Raw genomic sequence first — 19,597 nt, forward strand, 5'->3', positions numbered from 1 at the left:
TGATTCCTGAACAGTGTACTCAACCTTGAAGCCCACAGGTGTGGCCTCAGGCCCAGGAAGAAAAGGGGCCTACCTCTTCGGAAACCCACGGGCTGGAGGCAAACCTGGAGATAGACCGCTAGTCCACTTCACCGAAAGGAGGGGGACCTCCAAGGCTGGGTTTCTGGGCTTTAAGAACAGGAGCCAAGAGCAGCCTAGAAGGACCTCTTTAAGGCTTTAGATGTATGCCCAACTACTGGGAACCATGGGGCACGAAGATGGAGCTCCCTCAAGAGCTCCTCCTCAAGTTTCCTAGCACTGCAGAGAGGACCCCAGGTACCTCGCCTGGCTTCCTGTGTGTTGGGCCACAGAGGGCGGGAAGTGGAGGAATCATGGGTCAGGGAAGAGGGCAAAGTTGGGGAAGGCTGGAACTCTAGGGAGAGGAGAAAGGTCCTTTTCTTTCTTTCTTTCTTTCTTTTTTTTTTTTGCTTGTGTGGTAGCAACAGGAAGATAATCTAAGACTGGTACAGAGGTACAGACAGAACCTTGTTAGAGGGGCTTTTCCTGTGATGAGGCTATCTCTTACTGGGGTGGGGCAGGGGGCTTTTGTTACCACCTCTGTTCCACATTCCTGCACAGACAACTTGTACCTTCCCCTTACCCGCTATGTGACCCCAGGAGGGATATCTGGACCTCCCTTCCTATCCCTCCCATCAAACCGGGGTATCTGCAAAGGCAGGAGCACATCTCCTCATTCCTCCACCCACCCTGGGTCCTGAGGCATGCTCAAGGTTGGGAACATCAGCTGTTGGTGAGAGAAAAAGGCTTAAGAAGGCCAGACAACTTTTCTAAGGTCCCAGTTTGTGAGCTGTGGGGTCGTGTGACTTTCTACCTTGCTAACTGCTGAAAGCCAGGAAACTCGCAAAGACAGACACTTGCACAGACAGAGGAGGGAACCCAGGCAGTTTACCTAACATCCTGTAGTCATCCCGGGCTTTCCTGGCTCGGAAAAATGCCTGGATCTTCACGATGGAGTTAACCTGCCAGGAACACAGATGGGAAAAGGGTTGCCGGCTGCCTGTGCTCTGGTCTCATGGATAAAGGTTGGATATGGGGACAGGGGGAGTGGGATGACACTCACATTCTTCTGGAAGTAGCCCAGACGCCTCCGGTATCGCCTCCGAGCTGCCCACATCCGGGCCCAAGCCTGGATCTGGGGGCAGAGACACACTGCCTCAGAGCTCCAGGGTCAGGGCCCGCTCTCCAGGCCAATCCAGCCATCTCTAGAGGTCATAGGTGAGGGGACTAAAAACTGTTCTCAGAGAGTCCTTCAAGAAAGACAGGAACCCACCCAAATCATGATAGCTACCTTGATTATAGCATTCGTTTTTGCTTTTAAATACTGCAACCGTTCCAGGTAAATCTTCCGCTGTCTGTAACCCCGCCAATGAGCCTGAGATGAGAAGGGAAAAAGCGGTAACCACAGCTGGTCCCTGTTGGCCTGAGAAGCCTGTGGGAAAAGCCTCGTCCTGGGATCTCCAGGGAAGGGGCAGGGGGTTGGGGGAGGCAGGAAAGTAGAGGGGGAAGGAAGGGGAAACTGGCCCTGTTCTCAAAGAACTTCCAACTTCATGGGGAAGACCAAATGTCTGCATGTAGCCAATCATACCCTCTGCCACACTCCCTGGTCCCCCCCCCCCACACTCACGCTTGCACCATGCAATCAAACATACACACTCATGCTAAGCAACACCTCCTCATAGAAGCAACTGTTAAGATACAAGCGTAAAAGATCTTAATAAAGCACACCTCTACTCACCAGCTTCACCACAGCATGTACCATAACCCCCCCCAACATACTCATCCACCCACATAAAGACTACCACACTCTGTCACACACTCCATGGTCTGGAGAGGCACATGGTGGCACAGGTGGAAAGTGTATGCAGGCACAGAGCTGTGTGCCCACCATCTCTGCCAATGGCCATCTGGGCAGCAGGTCATTCATGCTCTCATAACTCACTCTTCTCTTTACAACTCTACTATTCAGCTCTGAATCCCAGCTCTCAGCAAATCTTCCCTCTAAGGCCCCCAGTAATTCAGCTGTCAGGCTGATGCCCCTCCCCACTGCTAGTCTGCTGCAAAGGGTCTAAATGACCATCTCCTCCGTAAATCACATCCCCTTCGGTCCCTAAGACACAAATCTCATGGCTCCCTTCTGTTTTGGTCTCCTTCCTAGGAGCCTCTTCCCTTTCACCCCAAGCTTGTGTGAGATTAATTTTCCTAAAGTACCACTTAGACCATGTTTCTTCCAGCCCCATAGTTTCCAGAAGTTCTCAACCATCTGACCCCACACTCCTATCTGTCTACCGATCCCTACTTCCTTAAGGATTTTAACCACCTCAGACATTTCACTTTCTCCTAAACATGCCTTATGATCTTCTGCCCCTGAACCTTTGTCTATGCCCACCCTCACCCCAGCCCTGTCTCTACCCACTGAAATCCTGTCTTTTAGGGAACACGTTAAACATCTCCTGAGAGCTCAGGCCCTGGAGAACTCTGCCGCTGACATTGCCATGGCTTGGTGCATTAAGGGCATCCTCTTTCAGACAACTGGCCCTCCCAGCCCCTTCTAAAGCCAGCTCTCTTGGCCAGGCTTTCCCCTAAGACTTACACTGTCCTTCTGTTGGGAAAGGATATAAAAGAGACAGCTTGGCCCCATGATACCAGCTGTCCATCTTGGAGCCTAGAGGCCAGGAAGCCCCAAGTCTGTGCGTTTCCTCAGCACTCTTTTCCCTCCTACTCCAGGTACTGCCTGACATATTGTCAGTTGCTGTGGGGAAAGGCTGAGGGGGTCTCCTCTCTGCTCTTACCACCTACCCACCCCCACGTGGCTGCTCCTTAAAGAGAAGGCCTCCAAATCTGGATTGGTCAGAATTCAGGACCCTGACTGGGGTCCTGGCCAGGGTCAGACCTCTCAGGAGAGATTAAAGCCTCAGCACACCTAAGATGCTTCGTTTATGAGTCTCACACCCACTAGCTGGAGAGCAGGTAGCCTGGGGCTCTGGGCCCCCTCTCCCTTTCTCTGTCTCCCAGGACCCAGGCCAGAGCTGGCACACATCCAGGCTCAGTAGCAAACTCGCCTTCGGACGTTGTGCCCTCTCCCACTGCTGGTGTGGGTCTTCTGCTCCTTAGAGTTGCTGTGAGATGCCAGGCTGTGCTCAGGAGGGAGGAATTCCTATGATTTAGACCACTAAATGCTGATTATTAAGGTTCTGTTTTGAATTCTGGGACCAATGCCCCGAAATTTACATCTCGTAATGGCTCCCACCAATAGAGTACGTACTGCACTAAGTGCTACATGTAATTTTCCTACTTTACCCTCACAACCAACATGAGGCGAGTACCACCATTATGGATGAGGAAACTGAATGCTGGAGAGGCTTAAGTAAGGTGCCCAGAAGTAGTAGGACCAAGAGGCAAACTGTAGTCTCTGACTCCAAAGCCTGAGTTCTCAATGACCACCACATGTCCCAGATCATAATCAAGGGCCATTGGCCAGTCTCAGTCTGTGCTTCTGTCTCCCTTGGGGTTCTCTGGTATTATCTCTGCGTCCCTACTATCACAATATCTCACATCCACTGTATTCCAGTTCCTGCGATGGGAGAGATGTGATCACTCACCTGTGTCTCTCACACCCATCTCTCACCCTTGCCCAGTGCCAGTGGCATCCCTCTCAGATACTGGGCATTTGGAGGTGTTCATTAAATAAAATCTCTTTTACACTGCCAACATTGCCACGAGGCCCTCCAGGTCACATCTGCCTGAGGAGGTCTCTGTTTGCTCAGCTCCCACTGTTCCTGGCTTGTAAAGTGCCTGGGCCCGAGGCCCATCTTCCCAGTTGGCCTCGTGCCCCAGTTACTTGGGGGTTGGTCTCAGAGGCCACACTGGACCATCCACAGGTTGGGAGAATAAAAATGGAAAGGCTGGCTGGAGAGAAAAGGTAGAGTTCTTTCCATAAGGGATTCCACTCCTTTTCTGTTTAACCACCACCACCTCTTCACTACTCCTTTTCTAGGCAGGAAGTCCTCCTGGTGTCTATACCCTGATGTCTCACTAGATCTTCTACTCTCCCCCTGGAGAAGCTAAAAAGCAGCTCTCATACCCTCTGGAGGGTGATGATGATGACAGTAACTAGCATTTATACCATGTTCTTGCCTATCTGCCAGGTACTGTTTAGATGTACTTTAGATATTACCTCAGAACAACCCTATAAGGTGGGTGCTACAATTTCCAGATTCCTCGTTTTCAGATGGGGAAACTGGGAGAGAGTAAATAACTTGTTGAGGTCATGCAGCTAACCTGGTGGAACGGGGATTCAAACCCAAGCAGTCTGGGCTCCAGAATCCACGCTCTTAATCACTCCGGTTCAGAGGCCAAAAGATCATCCCAACTCCACTCAGCAAGAAGTAAGTAGGGAGAAAACCCTGAAGCTCAGGTCTGTCCAGGCCCTGAAGCCTCAGATGGCCAGAGCCTGCTACCTGGATTTTGATGACTGCTGGGAGCCAGGTCCTCAGAAAGTGGGAACGTTCAGCAAACTTCTGCCGAACAAGGAAGCCGCGGAGGCAGGCCTGGAGCCGGATAATGAAGCCCACATTGGCCTTCCAGAGCTGTTGGCGGTCGTGGGCAGCGGTGATCTTGGTGACGGCCAACTGCGGAAGTAGGAGAGAGAGCCTTTGGTGTCCTGGTGGGTGGGAGCCTCTCCCGCAGGAAACTTCCCATCCATGAGCCCCCTTCATTGCAGGGGCCCGCCAACCTGGATCTCCTCCCGAGTCAGGTGGGAGGTGTTGAGGCGGCAGCCGGAGGGTCGCTCCCAGGTCCCCTGGAAGGTCTGCAGATGGAAGTAGTAGGCGGTACCATCCTTCATGTCATGTTGAACCCAGAGCGCTGTATCCCCTAAGCAGAAACCAAGTAAGCAGAGAAGGCTCAGAGGAGGCTAGAGGTGGCTGAGGCATGCAGAGAAGGGAGGGGCATGGTAAGGCCACTACCTGGGCGCCGCTTCTTTGCCATGGCATCTTCCAGGACTTGCTGGTAGCCGTCAGCACAGTCAGGAACCACCCCTCGGAGGCCCACGGAGGGGTTTCTTAACACCCGTTCTGTCTGGGCTGCCTTGCCCTCCTTGATGGCCTGATTGATGGCGGCCACACCAAGAGCCACTAATAGGGGCATCGGGAGGAAGTGGTCAATCTTTCCGAGCCCCTCCCAGAGACCCTGTCCTGTCTGTTGGGAAGGGATCCAGAGAAGAAGGACACAAAACCACTCTGCCTGATGGAAGGGACAAGGACACCCCAGGATGGACACAGATGAAAAGAAGCAGCATGCAGCTGTGCTTGGAGGAAAAGCTAGCAATCAAGGAAGGCTTCCTGGAGGAAGGCTGTGTAGGGCTGGGCTGGGGCTTGGTAAAAGGAAAGTCAGCTTGTACAGAAGATCCAGGGCAGGATATGGTCAGAGAGCCTCAAGACAGTCTTTTAGGAGAAGAATAAAGTCCAAGAAGTAGGGGGAGTTGATGCAGCCCCTGCCTTCCAGTCACTCATAGACAGACAGATGGACAGATGGACTCCAGACACTGAAAACTAACACCATCAGCACCCCACACCAGAAATAACACCAGTGTCTATTTGTACTGACCTTGCCTAGTTTTCCTCAAAGCCAACCCCTCTTCGCCAACTTCAAGACTAAACGTTCTCTAACCAGAGATGATTGTTGGAACCCAGACTCAAGCTACCAGTAGAAAACGGGATGGGTTTTTGACCCCCATGTGGTTTCACATGCTCACATTGTAGGAGGAAAGTGTACATAGGAAGGCACAGAAGGAGGCAGTGGGTGGACTATGGGCTCTCGACTCCTGAGGATTTCCTGCCCAGCTGACTGCTAGGAAATCCATCCTACGGTCGAAGCAGCAGCCCTGTTCTCATTCTGGCCTGCCTCCCCAAAGAGGTTGAAATGGAGAAGGAGGTGACTGGGGAGGCTCCCGCTGAGCCCACATCTCCTCGCCTCCCCCAACCCCTCTCCCCTCTACTCCTGCCCCCACTCCCGCCCATTTACTCCTCTGAGCTGTGTTTGTGTCCTGGTTGGCTCTAACCACTTCCTGGCGGATCTCTTCCAGCCATAGTGCAGCTCCAGGATCCCCTGTCACCTGGTAAATTGAGAGAGATGGGACAAGATGAGAGCCCAGGCTGGTCTCCCCAAGCCCAGCTGCCCAGGGGAGCCAAACTGCAGGCCCACATTGGGAGCCACAGGGTAGCAATCTCCACTCCCCTCTGCCTACCCTGCGTGGGCATGGCCTTATGGCTCCCTTGGACTGCTGCCAGGTTCACAAGGTTCTTTCCTACCCTGCTTTCAGGCCAAGCATCAGCTCAGCTTGGCCACAGCACCCCCAGAACCCTCTTAAACCCTCAGCATCCGCCATCCTCTCAACAGCTCACTTCCCTGCCCTTGTGCCTCAGCCATGTCCAGGGAGAGCCCACGCCGGAGGCCCCACTTACCTGCCCCTCCTCCCCATTCCCCTACGCCTCAACTCACAACTTCTTGGGCCCATCTGACCCTGACCTCCACCCTCTCCTTCCCATGCCTCTCCACGGTCCTCTGCCGCACAAGGCAGTGGGAAGATTGCATGTGACTACGGGTCAAGTGAGCCTGTGCCTGCCACGCTGTAAGGCTTGTTCCATCCCTTGCTTTAGCCAACCCCAATCCCAGACTCTACTCCCTCCCAGCTCTCCTCATTAATAGAGTGAATGTTCTAAACTAACATTTTATTGAGCACTGTGTTCCAGGCAGTGTTCTAAAGCACTTTCTTATGAACTGAAACTTGCAAAGCACATAAGACAATGCTCGGGAACAGAGTTAGAACTCCATCGACCTTAGGTAGTACTCCTGTCATATTACCTCACTTAAACCCTATAACTCTGAGGCAAGTTCACTATTATCACAAGCTTGTAGGTGAGGGAACTGAGGCCCAGAGAGGGTAAGTAACACGTGCAGGGTCAGGTGCCAGGTTGCAACCTGGAGTTGGATGCAACCCGGACAAGGATGCAGGAGTCCTTGTCCTCAGCCACTCTCTACGCTGCCGCCTGCTCTGGATGTTACAGGTTTTACACCCTGCCACATTCTTCAACTCACTTGGTTTTTACCCGCATTCCAGTAGGGACCAGGGCATGTGGTATTTTACAGATGTATAAGGAGAGCTCAGGGATGTTAGGGAATTGCTATAAGTCACATGGTCACTGAGTGTCAGAGCAGGGAATCCAGTCTGGGTTTTCTGGCTCCCAGACCTGTGCTCTTCCCACACACAAGGCCCCCACCATTTGCTCTGTGCTGGCGACTAGAACTCTGCCCTTCATCCCCATGGCCAGATCAGAACCCCCGCTGCCTCGCATTCCCAGAAGGGACAGTGTCCATCAGACTGGCTTTCCCAGGGTGCATACTGGGCACAGCTCTACCCATAGGGGATATTCTTCCTGCTCTGGTGACCAACCCAGCCAGCCCAAGCCTCACCTGGGCCTTCTGCTTTTTGGCCGCCACGAGGAGGAGATGGTACCGTGGGGCGACAGGAAGGCTGACATCGTCCAGGCCAGCCGCAGGAAGCAGAAGGGAGGAGAGGGTCTTTTCAGGGTTGTTCTGTTCCAGAGCCTCATTGATGAGGCTGACCGCAAGGACCTCTGGGAAAGAGAGATATAGGTGGGCAGAGGGCCCAGACTTATGGCTAAGGGATGGGGCTGTCCGCATTGGGCCATCTTCCCCCAGTCCTGGACTCCACTCACGATTGGTCTCTTCCTGGACCTGGGCGTTGACCTGACTCACAGTGGCCTGGAGATCATTCCAGCTCAGGAAGGCCCCATCCATTCCATGCACCTGTTGCAGCTTTACCAGAGTATCAAAGTACCTGGTAGCCAGGTGAGTGAGAATGAGGGGGGTAGTATGCGCACCATTAGCCAGAGGTCAGGAGAAACTTCTGGACTACTTTCCTCACTTGACCTCCAGGACGTCACATTCTCCTGGTTCTCGTCTCGCCTTACAGCTTGTCCTTCTAAATCTCCTCTGGTGGTTCCTCCCTCACTTCTAAATGTCGGAGCATCCCAAGACTCAGTCTTCAGGCCTCTTCTCTCTCCGTGCTCACACCCTAAGTGATCTCACCTAATCTCATGGCTTGAAACACCACATTCTAATGACTCCAAAAAGTACACCAACAGCCCATTCACAAATGCCAGCTGCCTGCTCGGCATCTCCACGTGAACGCCAAAATTCACCGCAAGCCCAGCAGCAAACATCTAAACTCCCGATCCCCCCCCCCTTTTCAACCTGCGTTTCCCACAGTCTTTCCCATCTTGGTAATTGTTTACTCCAACTTCTCAGGCCAAAAATCTTGGGAGTCATACCCGTCTCCAGTCTCTCTCACACCCCATATCCACCACATAACCAAATCCTGTCAGTTCAGCTATCAGAATATACCCAAAATCTGGCTCCTTTTCACCACCTCCACTGCTACCACCCTAGGCCAAGCCTCCATCAACTCTCGCCCAGGTTACTCCAACAGACATCTAACAGGTTTCCCTGCTTCTTCCCTTCTAACCCGGTAGTCGATTCTCGGCACAGCAGCCAGAGTGATCCTGTTAAAAGTAGGTCAGATCATCTCCCTCCTCACTTAAACCCCCCCACTGTGGCTTCCTTCCTCACTCAGAGTAAAAGCCAGAGGCCTACATGGTCCAGCCTCTGCAACTTCTTCTCCCATTATTTTCCCTCCCTCCCTCCACTCCGCCTCATGGCTTCCTGGTGTTCTTTGAACACATCAAAGACACTTCTTTTTCAGGGTCTGTGCCCCAGATAGCTCATGGCCATCACTTATGCCTTTTAGGTCTCACTCCAAATGACCCCCCTACCAAAGAAGGCTTCCATAACCATTCTATGTAGCAGAGACAAACTGCCCTTACCATGTCCCCACCCTTTATCTGCTTTGCCCTGTATTTTTAATCACCGTAGCTCTTCTAATCATTTGACATGTTTGTTTTTTGTCTGTCTCCCTGTACTAGCACATAAGTTAGAGAGCAGGGAACTGTGTTTTGTTCACTGTTGTTTCCCAGCACCTAGAATAGTACCTGGCAGGACTTACCTGGTGGAGCAGTGGTTAAGACTCCAGGCTCCCAATGCAGGGGGACTGGGTTCAATCCCTGGTCAGGGAACTAGATCCCATATGCATGCTGCAACTAAGAGTTTGCATGCCACAACTAAGGAGCCTGCTGGCCGCAACTAAGGAGCATATGTGCTGCAACTAAGGAGCCTGCGAACCACAACTAAGACCCGGTGCAACTAAATAAATAATTGAAAAAAAAAAAAGTATCTGGCACATGAGTGGGTACTCAAACCTTTGTGATAAAAGATTAAATAAATGGAGGAAAGGGGAATGACTGTGAACCCACCAACTCCCAGGAGAAACACAGGCCAGGGAACTGCAAACAGACCCAGAGGGTTGGCCTGTGCCGGAGAACAGGGCATCATGCAGAAGGCTAGTCTCCGAGCACAAGAACTTGGACTCTTGACTACATTCCCTCCATCACCCACCCATCCCCTCTCTCAACATGCAGCTAAACCTTAACCTTTCTCACCGTTGAGCATTCTCTCCTTCCACCTCGGCCAGCCCTGTGGCGGGGTTCACCAGACTGCTCCAGAAGCTGCTGGCATCCCTGGCCTCCAGAGCTCGGTTGATCAGGACCACGGCTGAGAGCATCTCCACGGCCACGAAGAGCTCCTCCTGGCCAAGCTCCTACAACAGAGGGAGGGCTGATTCCCTAGTGGGCTGGTGAAGGGCCTCGGGGGTCTGCCTGCCATCCTGCCCCCAAGACTCTCCCACATCCCAGAGTCTCTGTCTCAAAACACCTATGGCCTAATCCATTCACTAATAATTAATCATACTTAATACTTGAGAGTGCTTACTATGTGCTCAATGTATAAGTACTTTGTGCACATTATCAGTTAATTTTCATAACAAGCCAAAGAGGTAATAGGTAAGTATCCCTATTTCACAGATGAACCCATAGTCAAGTAATATAAGTTAAAGCTAACTGCCGGATACCAGAGCCCACATTCAACCAGTGAGTTCTACCTGCTCCTTTCTGGTCCCTACCACACACCAAGAACTGCACTAGGCCCTGGGCACACTGAGAACAAGATAAAGTGGGCTCCTCAGTGCTGTGCTACACACCCAAGGGCCCCTTCCCTGCCCAGTCTTCTCATCCTTCTCAAATATCTGCTTGTGCTGTTCCCTGTCTGGAGCACCCTTCCTGTCCTCTACTAATAGAATGCTGCAAATAATAATAATAATGATGATGATGGCGGCTAAAAATTTCACGCCAGGCTCACTTCTAAGCACATATGTTAACTCATTTAATCCTTACAACAATCCTATGAAATAAATATATTATTGTTCCCATTTTATATATGAATTGAGGGGCAGAGGAGGCAAATAGTTTGCCCAAGGTCACGTAGCTAGGAAGCAGTAGAGCTGAAATTTAACTCAAGGATTCTGGCTCTAAAGTCCACATTAGTCGCTATGCTTTACCTCTTAGGACTTATTTTATGCTTCCTTGTACTATAGTCTCATACACTGAGACCATGAGCTTCCTGAGTGTCATGCCTGGAGTCGATGCTCTATAAATGCCTGCTATGGTTAGGATTCTTTATTGAGTTTCCTCTCTTCCAAGAAGGCTTCCCAGACTTAGCCTGAGCTCTGCCCCTTCCATTTCCCTAGTGTGAAGCCATCTCCCACTTACATCATCTACTCCTCCCTGTGTCCCTGCCTGGGCCCTCGGGTGTGTTCTAACTCCTCCAACAGGCTGGGAAGTCCCTACAGGAGGGCCCTATCACCTCACCGTCAGAGAAGCTGTATGGACAGGGGGAGGTGGGACAGCAGAGTGGTTAAAAACATAGGCTTCAAGTATATTCAGCTTTGCATGCACTCCCAGCACTGCCAGCCACAGCTGTTTTGGGCAAGTTACTTAACTTCTGTATCTGTTTCCTCATCTCTAAAATGGAAATAATAATACTTATCTCATAGGGTTCTTTTAGGATTAAATGAGTGTTTAAAGCAGTGTTTTCTCAAAGGTATTTGCTATTATAATACACTCAGGAGGGCAAGGATGGTAGCCCACCTCCCACCCCTAATCTCTTGCCAGAATCTAAGGGTGCCCTCATGGGTGCTCTGGACTGACTGCTCTGATCCCTCCAGCTCCTTGGGAACCCAAGAGCTGGATCCTCATTTCTAGGGCTTACCCCCCGCTGCTGCCGCTGGAGCACTGCCAGCTCCTGCTGGTACACAGCTGATGCAAAGGGGTACACTGGAGGCAGCTGGGCTTCTGGGCACATCAGCTCCTTCACGGTGTCAGCTGCCACTCCCCTCCGGATGGCTTTGTTGATCCTCTGCACGGCCTGGAGCACTGCAGGGGAGGAAGGAGAGGCTGTACAGGCTGGGCATCCAGTGCCATTTCCACTCTCCTGGCTAACTAGGTTCTGCGGGCGATCTCTGAGGGGAAATGGCTTTGAACCTCTGCTAGGTTCAAAATGCGTTTCTAAATGTTCAGGAGGGAAAGGGGTTGGGTCGCTTTAAGAAGAGGCTCCGGAAGAAGCAATTTGTCAGGCCTAGAAGTTGAGTAGCTCAGCAGGTGGCTGTCATAGCAGAGGTGAATTCCTAGGGTGGTGAGCATAAGATTGACAGGAGGCTATGTAGCACAACTAAGATGAAGTTAGTCAAGGGGCTCCAGGGACCAAATCTTGATGACAGCGCAGAAGAATAGGGAACTAGCTCCAAGGTGGAGCCATTTGGGCTGCAAAGGGCAAGAGTAAGCTAAAAAGGGGCCCTGGTGTATCTACGTAGTTTTAGTTTTCAAATGCTGGTGCTTATAAAATGCCAAGCAGATATGGGCATTGACATCAAGGAGCACAAAATCCACTGGGGAAAAATAAGGATACAAAATTACCTACATTGCATTGCTGCCACCGCTATGTGAGAGGTACTTCCCCTCCCTGCAAATCCACTGGCAGCGTGGGGGAGGAGGGATTCTAGGGGGAGAGAGTAGGAAGATTTCACAGAGGAGGAGGCATTTGAGGCAGCTCTGCAGGATATTTTCATCTGCTTTCCACTGGTGAAAACGTGGGAGAACTGTAATCCAGAGGACCAGAGGCCTGGCAGTGGGCAAAGCTGTGGGCAGTCAAGGAAGAACAGGTCATCTGACTCAACTGGGCTGGTGGGATGTGAAGAGAAGGGTTGGGGGAGACATTTGGAAGGTCTCACCTACCATGCTGAGGAGATGGGACTAAAGTCTAGGAGAAATATGGAAGAAGCCACGACGGTCTGAAGATGTTCAACAAAGAAGCTAAGATCAGATCTGTGCTTGAGCGATTATTCTGGCAACAGCAAGGAACTGAGCGATAAGCAGGCAGTTAGCCAGGAGCGGCCTGGGGGCTCCATGAGGTAGCCACAGAGAGCCCTGCCAGACAAAGGTGAAGGGTGACTGAGCAAGTCCAGCCGGAGGCAAGCATTCGTGCCAGGTGTGGTTGTCCACAGGCTGCTGCGTGGCGCCTCGGCACTCTATCTCTCTTCACGCCTGCTATCCAGATTGATCCCCTTGGAGGGGGACAATTGCTAACCCACATTCTTTTAATAAAGAATTATATTTGTATATCATGTTTTTAAGGGAAACTGAGCTGGATCATGAGTTTCTCTCTCATCTGGGCCATCACTATATTTCAGAAGCCAAAGGAACTCAACCAAGTTGAAACGGTCAAAATACAGGGGAGGTGCCTAGAAGGAAACTGCCTGTCCTAGAAGTCCAGCCTGGTGCAGTACTGACTGTTATTATCTCCAGGGCCTTGATGAACTTACCTGTAGCATCTCCCCAGGCGGCCAGGAATAGGGCACACTAGGTGGGGAGCTGGAAAATCGGGCAGCAGTCTACCTTGCTCTACACAGAAGCTGGCAAAGGAGTTACATGCTCTCCCAAGAGCCAGTGATACACCCAGACCAGGTCTCAGTCTGGAGATGACTTACTGGCTTGTTCCTGATCACACTTTATGTTGGCTGCAGCCACACCAGCTTGGACCTCCTCCTTTTCCAGAAGCTCCACCAGGCCCAGCTCCTGGAAGAGGGAAGAGATGCAGTAGAAGAGAGTCCTCCTGGGACCATGAACATACTTCAGGAGCTGCCAGCATGAGCCCCAGGTCCACCCAGTCACCCACCCTCAACCCCACCTCTCCCCTTTAGGCAGACTAGCCTGGCCCACCCATCCCTCAGAACTCATCTCTAACCTCTGGCTCTTTCTTACCCAGCAAGCACCTGAAATAACAACACGGGCAACACAAATATAGTGTCAGGGAGAAAGTCAACAGCATTGAAAATAAGATTGCTAACCTGAGGCCTCAATTCAGCAATGGGGGAGCATATCACTGCCTACTGGACTGCCCCTGGGTGCCCCCCTCCCCGGTCAGTATGAGAGATTCTCAGAAGGCAGAAGCTGATCAGCGTGGTCCATTAGGCTTTGGGGTAATTTAACCATTTAAACATGTAGTCAGTACTTACTGAATACAAAGAATTGACAGTGGTGAGGCCCTCCCCCATCCTATAGTCAGATAGAGGAGGTAGCAGGTCATAGACAGAGCCTGACCTGTGCTTTCTGCTCTCTGTCTGAGCTCAGCTGTTCCAGGTACCAGTCTGCAAGGTCTCTCCTCACTCCTTGCAGGGCCAGGACAGGGTCTTGAAGGGCCTCAAGCAAGGCCTCAGGGCTCTGTCTTTCCAGGGCATCATCAACAACTTCTAGAGCCCCATGGACTGAAAAGACCAAGACTCCATAATGGATGGTGTGAGAAAGCCCACCCCTTAACATCCCCAGTTCAGCCCCCTTCCTGCCTGCCCAGGGTTACCCTCACCCCTGCCCCCTGGGCTCCTAGGGCCCAGCCCAAATTCTTCAGCTTGATCTTCACAGCCTACCCATCTCACTACCCCATACCCTGAGGATATCCTGACCTAAAAAGGTAGAGGCACGCTCCATCCTGGGCTTTCAAGCCGCCTCTCCTGCCCTGATCTCCTACCCCCATCCATTCTCCAAACTCTCTTCTTGAAGGACCCCAGACCAACCGCCCCCAGAACCAAGAGCTGAAAAGCCTGTCCCTTTGCCTCTGTCCACTCTATGGATGTCCATTCAAACAGAAGCCCCCTTGACAGCGACCACTTCTCCAGACGTTAACAGACATAAAACAGAGCACACACAGCCTTGACTTTGATCTTCCCTTGAAATAAGTGTTGGCCCAAGTGAGGTCATGGGTCTTCTGGCCTGAGAGAAGCCAACCCCATAACTCCCTAGGCGGGGGCTTACCCTTCAAACCCCTCCTGGCCTTTCTCTCTTACCATTGACATGGTTGATGTTGCCCTGGATTTCAGCCTGAGTTAGGTAGCAGTCATAGATGTCCTGGCTTTCTCCATCATTCTGCAAAAACTACATTGAGAGGGGAACCTGGGAAAACCAATTCAATCTTTCTTACCCCTCCCTCCCTGTCTATAACTATTTCTTCTTCTGGGGGTCTTCCCAAGGCCAAAGGTCAGTTTGGTTGGAAGGAATCTGGGGAAATCGTGGGATCTAACCCCCTGGCACTGACACAGTTAAGTTGAACTACCCTTTGGAATCTCCAGTCTAATCTCATCCAGTTCTACATTCCAGTCTCTCAGCCCTGCCCCAGAACATTTTCCCCTATCTTCTCTTTTGAATTCCCATTATTCTCCTGAGTTCCTCTCCTGTTTCTCAAAAATAACCGACAAGTTAGTTTCTCTAGGCAACTTTGGATTCCGGAGACAGGACAAATAGGAGTCCTGGTTTCACTCGAGATTTTCCAGGCCACCCAGCTTTTCGGCCCCTGCCATCCAAGGCTCCTTACGCGGTTCCTGGCATTGGCAGCCTTCTCCATCTTGGCCTGGGCCAGCAGCTCCTGGTAGATGGCTGCCAGAGGCTCTCGAAGATTCCCCAGCAGAGCACTGGGATTCTGCAAGGCAGCCAGGGTGTCCTTGACCACTCCTCGCTCCACTGCCTCATTGATGGCAAGAACAGCTGCATGGACTAGGAGGGGACATAAAGACAAGGTCAGGATGCCAGAGCAAACCCCAGTCCAGCTACAGCGTAACCAGCTGCAGACCCCACTCTGACATCATCCATCCCCTTTTTCCATCCACAGGGGCCAGGCAAGCCAGGTAGGCTGTTGGCCCTGCCTATGATGAGAAGTATCCAGGATTTATGCAGGGGCTATAAGGTTCAGAGTCCTCCCATACTCACTGAGCTACCCCAGCAGGGGAGCCTGGTCTCTACCTGCAGCCTCATCCACCGAGAGTTCATTGGCCAGGATGCCCCCGATCTTGCTGAAGGCAGGCAGCTGGAGGCCATATTTAGCTAGTTCAGAGGCCATGTTGCTGAGTTCCTCAGCTGCAATGATAGCACAGATGCCCTTCATCAGGTCCAGAACCCCCAAGACCTGCCCAGACTGTGGTGGTTGGGGAAGGAGCTGGGCTTACCTGTGAATTTCACTTTCCCATATAGATCATGTATCTGAGGGGCCAATCCCAGCCGGAAGAGGAAGAGACTAGGAAAGAATAGAAGGCATTGGGGCCTATTCATTTTCACATGCTGACTGTAATAGGTTTGCAGGAGATACTATGGGGACTTGGAGATGAAGACCATACAGCACCTGCCCACAAGTCATCCCCCATTCACAGGGAGAGATGTTATTGTAAGTCAGCACAAGGCAATGCCATAGCAGAAAAATAAGATGCTGTAGGAGCTCTGGGGGGATTGCGAAGGCTTCACAGAGAAGGACACATTTCAGTGGCAGGTCACTGGATGGAGATGGAGGATGGAAAGGGCATAGCAAGCAGAAACCCGCTAAGCTAAGGCACAGAGTCCTCAAAGGATGTGGGAAATGAATTCAGGAAGAGATGACATGATGGACATAGGAACTGGTCAATTACTTTCTATGCTTTAGCCAACTGGTTGCTGATGGCTGGCTGCGAGTAGGACTAAATAGCCTTCTCCATTCACGCTGATGGCATGTGACACTCCAGATGCATCCTAATCTGACTTCCTTGCACCCCGGGCACAAGCTGAACACTCTTCCCCGCCTGCTCTTTCCCTTCATCCACACAGATCACACATAAATGTGCCCTCCAGCATGCACATAAGTCTAAACAAAACTATGTAGATCAAAAATGTCCCTCTGAGAAGTGTTCCCTGTGGTCTATCTTCCATCCTCCCTGCTGCAATGTTTGTTGCTGTTGACTGTTGGTTGCATCCACCTAGAGGAACCTGGATGACAAAAGTCTCAGTCTCTCACCTGAGTGCATGGATGCAGTAGACCACCCGGGGCATGTTCTTCTTGTCATAAATGTCCGTGGTCTCTGGCAAGAAGGTCTAGAGGGGAAACCAGCCAATTACTGCCATTGAAGACTTTGAAGCAGCACCAGATATGGAGAGAGGGGCTGAGGAATGGGTTTCTTCTCTGACCTGGGGCTTCTGGGTCAATCTCCCCAACTCTTTACAGTCAGCACTGCATCCACACACTCAGTGTAAAAGAAAGGCATTGGGGACCCATACTAAGCCAAGACCCGGCCACGGACACACAGCCCCAGATTAACCAAACACCAGACAAGGCTATCAAGGCTATAGGACGCAGGCCACATGCTCCAGGAGAAACAGGCCCCCTTTTCATCCTACAGACACAGCCAGCCTGTGCCCCTCACCTTGGACTCTTGCCAGAAAGGTGGCATGCTGGGAGCTGGCCATGACTCCACAAGGGGCCTAATGAAACACACGCTGCCAAGGACTGCAAAGGGTCAGGGCATGCCACCCCTGTCTTCAAGCCAAAGGTCTCTGATCAGTGGGGGCCCCTCTAAGAACTGAGTAACCCCAGGCATGATTTCTCATGCCACCTGGTGACTGTAATGAGGTTTAACTTCAGTACCTCTTGGTTACCTTAGATACATAAGAAAAGACCAAATCTAGAGACTTAAAAGTGTTCTAGCCTCACTGAGAACACATGGCCTCTATTGATCTGCCTCTCACCAAAGCATCTGTCTTAACTGTTATTTCCTTGTCTTATAATTGCCTTCTACAGTGAAGAAAAACGCTACAGAATCTTATGCCTTAATTTGTATAGTTCTTTGTAATTCGCAAAAGGAATTCACACAGATCATGTGATCTTCCTGACAACCTTATAAGGAAGACAGGGGAGGGATTACTATCCCCACTTTACAGATGAGAAACAAACTGAGAGTCAAAGAGTGAGAGGACATGCAGCATGTGTCCAGTTGGGGTCCTGGCCTAGGCTTCCAAGTCTAACGCCTTGGGATGTGGTTTGTCCTTGCTTCACACTATGAAATTCTGGTGGAAAGATGGCTGGCCAACATGAGGCCCACCTCCTGCGTTATATAGGGGCCTCACTGACTAATGGGAACAATGGCAACAATGCATCCTGGGCCAGGTTGCCTTCACCTCCCTTCACTTCCCTTACCCACAAGGAAGTGAAGACAGAGACCAAGTAACATGGTTCAAAGACATACAGCCTCAGGGAACTTAAACTCTTAGATTAAATTCATTTAGAAGACACATGGAGATGAGCACTAAAGAGTGCCAGGGAGATAAAGCATGTGTGTGGTGGAGGTGCGAGTACTGGTGAAGAGCAAAGATGAACCCCAATCCTGAGACCCAGTGTTACCGAAGGCAGACCGATGTGGGCTACTGCAGACAGCCAAAAGTTGATGTTGTCTGTGTGACGGAAATGCAAGCCAGTTGCCTAAAAGGGAAGGAAAGAGAAGAGAATCTATTTCCACAGTTCTCAGGGTTCCCTCTGGGTAGAGCCCAGACCACAGCTTGAAGATTCAAGGGGTGGGGGCAGAGGACCCTGTGCTATGGATTTCCCATCCCCCCAGGACAGAGACACAAAAACAGAGAGAAACCACCAGGGATGGATGACCCAGTGGGTCATTTGGGAAGGATGGCACAGGGATGGGATTAGCAAGCTAGTAAGGCTTCCTGGAAAAGGGGAGTCCGGAGCTGGGATGGGAAGGAGAGGCGGGTTGGGTTGACTAGAGCACAGGGAAGGGGCAGCATGTCCTGGAAGTAACTTCAAGGTGGCAAAGCTCACAAGCCTCTGAGTGTAGACTGTGGGTAGAAAAATCTGCTTGGAAGTTCTCATATCAGAGGCATCTCAAAGCCCACCTAGCAAATGCCCCTTGCTGCTAAGCATAGTACACACCGCCTAGCTGCAAGACACCAATTGAAACCCGTTGTTCCAGTGCAATGATTACTAGCACCCATTTTATCCTCAATAGTACCCAGGTTTGGACAATAAATTATATGGTCACCCCACTCTCACAACTTTGAGAACAGATAGTTTGAGAGGAAGAAGGTAGAAAGTAGAGACCTCTGCTCCCCACCTGGTACCGTAGCTGCTCCACGTCATAGATCTTCTTCAAGGGAACCACAGAGGGTGCAAAACAGTGGCCCAGCTTGGCCAGCAGCACTCCGTTCCGGAGGCTCTCCTCCAGCTCCACCGGGGAAGGAAGCTCCTCCTTCAGGCAGGCCTCCATCCAGCTGAGAGCATGAGAGAAGCTTCTCACCCCCTCTGGCAAGCCACAGCACTTCATTCCAACCACAAGACCTTCCCTCCCTCCCTCTCTCCCCCTAGGCAGCCTCTCACTCTCTCCTGCCTCCTGTTCCTGCCCTACTCCCAACTCCCCTCTCTGCCCATTGCCTGGCTGTTCCCACCTTCTCCCAAGCTACCGCAAACACCTGGAGTGGCCTATCCTCAGCTCCCACCCACCCTATACATCTTCCCTGACAGATACTGAAGCTGCCCATCTTCAGTGAGGCTTAAACAGGCTCTTACCTGTTACATGATATAACCTCTCACTCAGTCTGGTTATGCATTTGACTGTTGAACCAAATTGTACCTGCTCACTTCTCTTATTCTGCAAGTTCTGAGAACCCAGGTATACAAAAGTCATGTCTACACAGCACATAACCCAGCTTTGATGATGATGAGGGGAGCAGGGAGGCCCCAGGGTTGAAGTGAGGAGAGCAGCACAAAGGGACAGAAAGGTCACAGCCCTTCGAATCAGAAGACCTGCTTTCCACGCCATTTCCCTCACTTCACCTCTCTGGGCCTCAGCTGTATAATCTGCAAAATGAAGATACCACCTGTACCTCCTGCTTCAGTGGGCAGCTGCCAGGATTAAATGACTTAATGAATGTGAAAACACTTTGAATATAAATGTAAAGTATTATTATGGCTGATGATTGTACGAGGGAGAGAATAAGGGCTTCTCCGCATATTGGGGCCTATAGGAAAGATCTGTTTTCAAAGAGAGAGCCAGTCACACCTCCCTTCATGCCTTCCCTACCCCATCCTACCTACTTTCTTTGGAGAACATTAAAAATATGCTATTGATTAAAAGGAAAGAATTAAGCATTTATCCTGTCTTTAGAGCCAACATCCATTCACAGGAAATATGGGGTACAGAAGAACAAGTTGAGGGACA

General features: G+C 51.2%; 1 protein-coding gene across 5 annotated transcripts in view; it reads right to left on the minus strand.

Annotated features, from left to right (window-relative positions):
- IQGAP3 (IQ motif containing GTPase activating protein 3) overlaps window positions 1–19,597 on the minus strand; it is a 40,833-nt gene that overhangs the window by 14,268 nt on the left and 6,968 nt on the right. The window contains exons 3-22 of one of the 5 annotated variants that reach the window (XM_032606495.1): window positions 18,494–18,650; window positions 17,773–17,850; window positions 16,393–16,469; window positions 15,578–15,645; window positions 15,375–15,488; window positions 14,950–15,128; window positions 14,426–14,504; window positions 13,686–13,849; window positions 13,073–13,160; window positions 11,299–11,462; window positions 9,636–9,793; window positions 7,797–7,918; window positions 7,531–7,694; window positions 6,082–6,172; window positions 5,025–5,192; window positions 4,793–4,932; window positions 4,518–4,688; window positions 1,349–1,432; window positions 1,121–1,192; window positions 950–1,019 (exon numbers count right to left, since the gene is read on the minus strand). In XM_032606495.1, coding sequence (XP_032462386.1) covers window positions 950–1,019; window positions 1,121–1,192; window positions 1,349–1,432; window positions 4,518–4,688; window positions 4,793–4,932; window positions 5,025–5,192; window positions 6,082–6,172; window positions 7,531–7,694; window positions 7,797–7,918; window positions 9,636–9,793; window positions 11,299–11,462; window positions 13,073–13,160; window positions 13,686–13,849; window positions 14,426–14,504; window positions 14,950–15,128; window positions 15,375–15,488; window positions 15,578–15,645; window positions 16,393–16,469; window positions 17,773–17,850; window positions 18,494–18,650 — 2,408 coding nt within the window. Of the gene's footprint in view, window positions 1–949; window positions 1,020–1,120; window positions 1,193–1,348; window positions 1,433–4,517; window positions 4,689–4,792; window positions 4,933–5,024; window positions 5,193–6,081; window positions 6,173–7,530; window positions 7,919–9,635; window positions 9,794–11,298; window positions 11,463–13,072; window positions 13,161–13,685; window positions 13,850–14,425; window positions 14,514–14,949; window positions 15,129–15,374; window positions 15,489–15,577; window positions 15,646–16,392; window positions 16,470–17,772; window positions 17,851–18,493; window positions 18,651–19,597 lie in introns of those variants that run through there. The other 4 variants (XM_032606484.1, XM_032606477.1, XM_032606469.1 and 1 more) reach the window with 4 other exon arrangements.

The sequence above is a fragment of the Phocoena sinus genome, chromosome 1 (assembly GCF_008692025.1).
Source record: "Phocoena sinus isolate mPhoSin1 chromosome 1, mPhoSin1.pri, whole genome shotgun sequence".
NCBI lineage: Eukaryota > Metazoa > Chordata > Mammalia > Artiodactyla > Phocoenidae > Phocoena > Phocoena sinus.